This window comes from Gavialis gangeticus, unplaced genomic scaffold (genome assembly GCF_001723915.1).
Source record: "Gavialis gangeticus isolate Ggan-Ray unplaced genomic scaffold, GavGan_comp1, whole genome shotgun sequence".
Classification (NCBI taxonomy): domain Eukaryota; kingdom Metazoa; phylum Chordata; order Crocodylia; family Gavialidae; genus Gavialis; species Gavialis gangeticus.
The window spans coordinates 26,551,549-26,560,304 of record NW_017729008.1 but is presented as its reverse complement, the minus strand read 5'-3'; the positions used below and the strand labels follow the sequence as shown (position 1 = coordinate 26,560,304).

Genomic DNA, 8,756 nt, shown 5'->3' with positions numbered 1-8,756 from the left:
CCCCCCTCCCACTGCCAGCCCCCCTTGTGGCTTCCCCCCCTACCACCCACAGTCTCAGGCTCCCCACCCCTTCTTCCCTTGGACCCACAATCTCTATCCCTCACCCCCACCACTTATCTTTGCTCCAGCACCAGCAGACTGCATCCCCACTCCAGCCCCAGCTCTGGGACTTAGCTGAAACTGCCACTGCAACAGGACCAAGCTGAGGTTGTGCTCCATGCCCTGGGCTGGAACGGGGACAGAGACTGCTGGCACCAGAGCATAGGTAAGCGGTGGGGGACAGGGAGGTCAGAGCCTGCAGCTGGGGGCACAGATGGAGGAAGAGAAGGCAGGGACTTGATGTTGCGGGGGTAGAAATAGTGGGGCGGGCAGGCAGCAGCTGTAGCTCTGGTCCCAACCCCTGGTCAGGGCTGGAGCTGGAGTCTCAGCATCTGCCTGACACCTGACCACCTCATACTGTGTTCCAAAATGAGTTTTTTTTGTCTCCATATTAAATACAGTATTCACATAGTATAATAATTTAAAAAGATAACATATACACACCATAAAATATTTATGCCGTAACTTATGCTGATTCCAAAGCAGGAATGGAATTTCCAAAGGTCTTTTGATGCCGATATTAACACCGTGTCTATTTTTGAATGTGTATACCCTGGTTTGTGCTTTAATATTAGCAGTAGAGGGGGAGTATGTGTATCTGAAAGTGAAAGAACAGCACTCATAGTACGTGTATTCCTCAGTCATTCTCCTTCTTATTCTCAGTGTCCCAGTAAAACATTTGGAGGCTTTGATTCTACGAAAGACCTTCCTGATGAAGTTATCACATTTGCAAGAAGTCATCCAGCTATGTACAACCCTGTGTTCCCTATCAATAACCGCCCTATTATGATCAAAACAGATGTGGATTACCAGTTCACACAGATAGTAGTAGACCGAGTAGATGCAGAGGATGGCCAGTACGATGTTATGTTCATTGGAACAGGTAAGAGCCTTTGAAACTGAATCCTATGTTCTGACTTGGAACAGGGAACACACATTAGATAAGATTTCATCTGTAGTGAAAAGAAGAGAACATGTTGTTGCATGCATAGAGTACCTGTGTAGGTATTTTTGAGCAAGGTTCAGCATTGTGTATGTGCGTCCACACATATCTGTCACTGTCTCAGTGTCCTTTATTACTTAATGGTTATAAATTATGGGATTAGGATGTGAATCTTCACTACCAGAGTCACTGGTGGTTTTGAGAGTTTTGCATTAGATTTGAACTGGACCAGGATTCAATTTAGCTGTTGTTGTTATTGGTGCCGGTGATGATATTAATTTGCCTTTGTTAATAACGGGCCTTTTTTATCTTGATATTTTGCAGAATTTATGTTGAAGTACTTCCTATGAACTATTCACATAAGTAGTGCCAGCAGGATTTATCCCAATTGAGAATATTTCTTGTGTTCCCTTTAACTATTTTTACAGTGTGACTATATCTAACCTTCTAATCCGTTAGAAAAAGTGCCCCAAATATTCTGGAATATATAAAGATCCTAGGAAGATTGGGCAATGTTCTTGAAGGATGACACCCCAGTAGAGCATTTGTGCAGGCTTACAATTTAAGCCTTACATCATTCTTTCAGCAAGAAATGGAATTTACAACCAGAGAAAAGAATTTGTACATACATTTCTGCACAAAATACACCAGACGGCCGACATTTAGCTGGCATCTATCTGGGTAGCTTCAGTGACTTCAGTGGAACTACTTAGATTAGCGACATCATTTATGATCTTCCACCCATTGGCTGGTGTTTCCATCTTGTTTTAAATGTTTGCTTTATTACTCACACCATGGAGTTCAGACCCAAGAACCTTTGGACTTCAACATCACACTAAACATGACCAAGTTCTCTATATGTCTGTCTTTTTCATAGGAAAACTGTCTTTTCATTGCAACAGCAACAAATCCACAATTCCAGACTTAGGGTCATATTCCAAAGCAATAAATCTCAAGGCTTTCTTCATGCTGATGCCTAACATAAATCATGGGTAAACTGAGATCTGCATCGAAGTTTTGTATACTAAGCATATTGCATGTGTAGCAAATTGAGAACATTTACTGAAGGAAATGCAGCTATAAAGAAAGCATTCCAGCTCTTAGAAACCATAAACTGAACTATGAAATATTTGTGGTACAGCATGTTATTGTGTAAAACTGAGCAATAATTTAATTTGTTTTTATGTGCTACATTTTTTTCCCTCATGTAAGTGAAACTGAAGAATCAGTTTACATAGAATCATAGAAAGTTGGGGTCGGAAGGGACCTCGGGAGGTCATCTAGTCCACCCCCCTGCTCAAAGTAGCACCATTCCCAACTAGATCATCCCAGAGAAAGTTTTGTCTAGTTGGGTCTTGAAAACCTCCAAGGATGGAGAATCCACAACCTCTCTGGGTAACCTGTTCTAGTGTTTTACCACCCTCCTAATGAGAAAGTTCTTCCTAATATCTAACCTAAACTTCCCTTTTTGCAACTTAAGACCGTTGCTCCTTGTTTTGTCATCTGCCACTACTGACAACAGTCTATCTCCATCCTCTTTTGAACCCCTCTTCAGGTAGTTGAAGGCTGCTATTTAGTCCCCACTTAGTCTTCTCTTCTTTAAACTAAATAAGACCAGTTCCCTCAGCCTGTCCTCATAAGTCATGTCCTCCAGCCTTCTTCACCATTTTTGTTACCCTCCGTTGGACTCTGTCCAATTTGGCCACATCCTTTCTACAGTGGGAGGCCCAAAACTGAACACAGTACTCCAGATGTGGCTTCATGCTGGAATAATTTTCCTTGACCTACTGGCAACACACCTACCAATGCAGTCCTATATGCCATTAGCCTTCTTGGCAACAAGGGCACACTGCTAGCTTATTGTCCACTGTAACCCCCAGGTCCTTTTCTGCAGAGCTGCTGCCCAGCCAGTTGGTCCCCAGCCTGTCCTCGTGCATGGGATTGTTCCATCCTAAGTGCAGGACTTTGCACTTGTCCTTGTTGAACTTCATGAGATTTCTTTTGGCCCAGTCCTCCAATTTGTCTAAGTCACTCTGAATCCCATCCCTACCCTCCAATGTATTTACTACTCCCCCCAGCTTGGTGTCATCTGCAAACTTGCTGAGAGTTTACAACTCTCCATCAGAGAATGACAGTATAATGTCTGATAAGTTAATGCTTGCAAAACCTTTATAATCTTCAGTGTGAACTGCTGTAGTGAAGGCCTCATTTGACAGCCTGACTCTTCAACTTAATTTCCCTTTTGCGTGCAGGAGTTTTGTTCCCACATTTCATTGCAGGTCCAGATATCTGCAAGTCTATCTGACTTGCAGGTGACATGGTAAAACTTGAACTTGTGCTCCCGAATTGTGAGCTAGTTCTGCAAATGCAGTTACTCATATGTGGCAAAACACTACTAGAAATCAATTCAGTGTTATACATGTGCACGATTTTTCAGTCAGGTATCAATAATAGCCATAAACAGTGGATGGGTGTCTGGCCCTACCTGGCCAAAGTGAGTGCCTACAAGGTGCACCTTAGTTTTCTTTGCTCATTGCCTATGTTCAGTTTAGCAGCATGGAAAAAAAAAATATCTTCCATGGAGTAGATACACTCCCTTCTGTGTGGATAGGCAGGAAGAGGGTGGACTAAATTACAGCAAAGAGGAATGAGCCAGCAATCTAGTATTAAGTAATAAGAACCAGGTACAGGACCCTGAAAACTGGGGGAGCTGATTATGGAACCTAATCAGAATTTGATTTTCATCTTGTTGATCAGGATTTGGGACAAAGTCATAATCGAGCCCTGCATGATGTGATTGGCTTACTTTGTGTGTCTCTGTCCCATCAGATCACATTTAGCCATTAGCTGTTTCCTATTAGCATGGCACCAATCAGTATTATCCCTGTGGGCTGCAGAACTGCAATAAACTAAGGAAACCCTTTTATGGCCATTGACATAACAGGTGATAATTAAACCCAGAGTAATTAGTAGGCCATTCAGTATGGTCATATTTTCCTGTCCTGTGGCTGAAAACTTAGGCCAAGAAGTTTTGTTCCCAATGGGTGTGTCTACACATTGCCATATAGCAAGATTTCTACAGTGCCATGCTTTAGTATTTCGTTTGGAAGTACTAAAGCACAGTGCAGTAACTGCCTGTACTGTGCCATGCATGTGGCGCATGGTTAGATTTCTCCACTAGGTCGCCGTAGCAGCACACTAAAATGGGGGGAGCGTGCTGCTACAGCAACATAGCTGCTGATCATGTGTAGACTCACAGGATCGCTATATTGCTGTAGTGCGCCACATGGTGACGTAGCTCGTTGCTACATCACCATAGATCAATGTGTAGACACCCATTATAGGTCTCCCCTCCACACTCAGCTACTCCACGGTGGAAACAAAATCATATCAGAATGCTTGAAAATATGTGTGTAAAAACCCAGGTTTCAATGTATCCATTTAGTTTGTCCTAAATGTTTTGTGTTGGGGATCATTTGACACAGTTTAGGTCCATCTGTCAGTAAAGCGAATTAATAACAGTAATCTTATCTTCTAAACTTAGTAACTTACCGGAGCCCATTGATCCTTAAAGAGAAGCCTAATTCAATTTGTGTGAAATAGTTTGAAATACTACTCTGCAAAACTTGATCTAGAACTGAGATAATGCTCCACACTGGTACCTGGGGTCTAATTGGAGCCACCATAGTGATTAACATATTGTATCTTTGACCTCAAGGGCTTTCCACAGCACCAAGCTACCATAATCATAGCAGGATCTTCTTAAAAGAAAACCATGTATTAAAGAATGTGATTTTTACAACTGCAATGTGTCTACCTGCCTTTCGCAGATTCCATTACTCCAGTTGCTTGACTTTATCAAACTCCATTTACGTTTCCAAATTGTAGCATTCAATGGAATTTAAAAATGTGCTGCCAACAGTCGTATGCTAATCCAAATAAAACCCCACCAAAGCTCTGCTAACCCTTATTTCATTAGATCAAATTTTTCTTTGACGCTTAGAGTACATTTTTCTTAAAATCATAACCAAATTAGAGCCAGGTAATTAGGACAATTTTCCATTCCCTTATTACTACCAATGTTAATCTTTAATTATTTGTTTTGTTTTATTAGATCCAACAGTTATTATTCATCTTAACTTTGTGTTCTATTTGTTCTGTGGTATTCTGTATTATCCTTGATATAAATCTTTTAAAATAATAGTAATGATGGTAACAAATAATACACGTCAGAATTGCCCGCATCCATAATGTCGTGATAAAGTGTGTTGTCTTTGTTGAAATTAAAATGTTTATATCATTTTTTTCAACAAAATTAGTATATAACCACAAAGTATTTGTTTTTTGTTTTTTGTTTTTTTGGAAATCATAGAAGCCTTGAGTAGTTTGCAAGAGTTACTCTTTGAACATTTTTGCCTTCAAAAGAATGTTGACCTCCATAGTTTTGTTATGCTTGATACCTTACTACTTTTACCTGTTGCCTACATTTGCCAAAGTGAATAATTAATTTGGATGTCCAGCTAGAGACATCTATAAGGGGACTGGTTTTCTAAGGCTGAACGCTTATTATTGTCCACAATATTCTGAGACAGCACCATAATTAACAGACCTAAAACATTATATTGGAATCTCCATCTTTCTTGTTATGGTAAAGACTTCAGTAACATGCAACAAACTAGACATCGTTATTTGGGACCAGATTGGCAAAGTTGCACCTTGTTCTGAAACTTCTGTTTATTGAAGAAAAGCATATATTTATGCCTCAAAGGTTGAAAACAATATGTGGCCTTAGGTCATGAAATTCAGATGTCCTCTACAGAGTGTGTAGCTTTGAGGTTTCAAGGACCTGCTCACATGAAAGTCAGTGTCACAATTTTGGTGGCATAAATAGAAACAGTACAACTCACTGGTGCAAGACTATCTGTAAAGCAAAGAAACTAGTAGTAGAGCTTTAATTCCCCCCTTCCCTCCCCAAACAGAGGCTAATATCATTCATCATGCAATAGAAATATGGATGTCTTCAGGGACGTATACATTTTAGTTTCTTTTACTTGACACCGAGAAGATCAGCACATACTTAAGATCTGACAAGTTCATTAGTTTGACAACATTTTCCCAGCTGCCCGTGTATCCACACTGAGCCTTCTAACAACATCTGCACATGTATTTTAAAACAAGTATGAAAAATTTCCTATCTCAGACTGGGTAATAAAATGTGGTGGGGTAAATTTAGTGCATTCTCATCTTTAAGTATACCTCTGAGGCAGCTGACATTTCATGACAGCACTCTAATAATATTCCACTGTCCTGTTCATTCTTATAACAGCTGAAGCATGGTTATAGTTCATTTTTTATTGTGGTATTTCTATAATTAAAAGATTCACATCTTTATGTGAGGGATATTGTGCCAAATCATGTCTGACTGATATGGAGCCTCTTAATCCATGTATTGGAAATAATTACACATGACAATATTTCAAAGAATTCTGGTTTCTCTTTACTTGGAGTACATTAATTAAGCACCTGGACTTTTTCTTTTTCTTTTTCTTTTTCTTTTTCTTCAGATATTGGGACTGTTCTGAAAGTGGTTTCAATTCCTAAGGAGACTTGGCATGATTTAGAGGAAGTCTTGCTGGAAGAAATGACAGTCTTTCGGGTAAGTGCTGCTGAATTTCAAGTGTCAGGTTGTAGATTTTTTTCTGTAAACAGCTGCAAACTGAATGTTTTGCAGGATGACCACAGAGTAGCTTGGCATGCCCTCCTAATTAGCTTGTCAATTAGAGTCCCAGACACTAGTCAAAATAAACCTTGGAGCTTTCAGCGCTAGTTGGAGGTTACTGATAAAAGAAATTACATTCCTAACTCTTGTTGCGAGTTTTAGTGGTTAATCAGAATCACTGAATCTCTTAGCAGTTGTCACTTACAGTTGAACAAGAGGCGTTTTCCTGAATCTCAGCAGCCATCCTCTTTTGTAAAGATATACAAAATAATATTACCTAGAAACTTCCAGAAGAACAATTCAAAAGATCAGCGTGGGAGGTGATTCTTCAGTCTTATTCCTGGGTATTCCATGACACATCAATTTAAGAAAAATGACCAACATACACAAATTAAGTATGCACTTCCACTAGTTTTGGGATCGTGTTGACTTCCAGCCTTTTCCTGTGCCTGATATCTTCAAGAAGAAAAGAAAGCAAGTAACTACATTTCCAAATGGTCTTTGTGAGTGATTCACTATGACTTGAGTTACCTAAGAAGGCCTGAACTTCAGAGTGGATGTTTTGTAGAAATTAAACTCAGTTTTCACAAAGTATCTACCCTCTAAAAGTATCTGCCCTCACACTCAGCTACCCAAAACTGAATTACTAGTTTACTAGTAGCTACATGAACTAGTTACTTCTGAATATTTAGGCAGAGTATTTTAAAGGAGTTTCTAAAGAGATTTAGATGGATCTTAAGGGATGCTCTGTATTTGGCACACTACAAAAAAATCAAGGTTTCCTGCACTATCTGTCCATTTATTTCATCTTTAGTTGATGAGGAGACAAAACATATATGGGCAAGACTTGTAGAATTTTTTATTTTCAACATTCAAATGTTTGCAGACAAAGTAAACACAATTATCATTGTCTGAAGGTTGGTGTACCTCGCTATCAGGCTCTGTTTAATTTTTCCACCAACTATTTTTCAACACAAAAAATAAATGAAAAGCTATGAGGGAAGCTATGAGGGAAAAATGAGACAAGTTATCTCTGGATACTGACTTCTTTATTTCTTACATGCAGCAAAGTTATTAGGTATACTAGAGTATAACTTGTCATCTTCAAAAGTATTAGGGTCTCTTCCTTAATAAAAGGAAATTACCAACCTAAAGGAGATATAATCAATAAAGTATATATAAATATAATTAAATAGGAACAACACAATCAACATTTAATTTCAAAATGTATTTTCAGCAGTACCATAATTACTGGCAGATTAGGATTTGAGATTTAACTGTACTTGTGCTAACTTTACTAGGTGTTACATAAATATAGTTTGGTACTTTAGGTGTGATCTTCATTGGGCATGTCTACACATGCAGGTAGTGTGGATGAATGAACTCCGGAATATATTTATCCAGAGTTTATTCATGCACAGAACTTGGAGCAGTCCAGGCTGGCAGGGGACTCAGGAGGTCAGTCTTCCAGTCCAGGACTGCTTCAACTGGGCTCCATGTGCTGCAGGAGGGCCGGCTGGGCACAGGGTGCTTCAGTGTAGGACTAGCTGGCAGGCAGCCCCCACACTGAAGTACAATGTGCCCCAGCCAGCTTCTGCACAGCACATGGAGATGGGGGAGTAGCTGGGTCCCCTGCCAGCCTGGACCACTCCAACTGGGCTCCATATACTACACATGAATAAAAAAGAAGCCAAAACATTTACCTAATTAGTCAACTATGCAGTAAAGATCTCATGTAGATGTGTCCATGTATACTAACCCTCCTTTAAACACTTTGCTCAGGAAAGGAGCTTTGAGATGGGAATAAATGTATAACAAGAAGAGAGTCAGGTCTTTTAATAGTTACTTTCAATTTACCACATCTAAGTTTTTATTGGATATAGAAGAGTCTGTATGTGTGTCATGAAGAATGTATTTTACTGGGTAAGCTGCAATGTGCTGAATACAATAGTTTTTTTCATTTATAATTTCACAAAACATCCAGATCTGTTACAT

General features: G+C 39.6%; 1 protein-coding gene across 1 annotated transcript in view; it reads left to right on the top strand.

Moving 5' to 3' along the window:
* The window catches only part of SEMA3A (semaphorin 3A), a 221,211-nt gene that overhangs the window by 171,415 nt on the left and 41,040 nt on the right, over positions 1 to 8,756 (top strand). The window contains exons 10-11 of the mRNA XM_019509508.1: positions 763 to 982; positions 6,607 to 6,698. Of these exons, the coding sequence (XP_019365053.1) occupies positions 763 to 982; positions 6,607 to 6,698 (312 nt within the window). The remainder of the gene's footprint in view (positions 1 to 762; positions 983 to 6,606; positions 6,699 to 8,756) is intronic.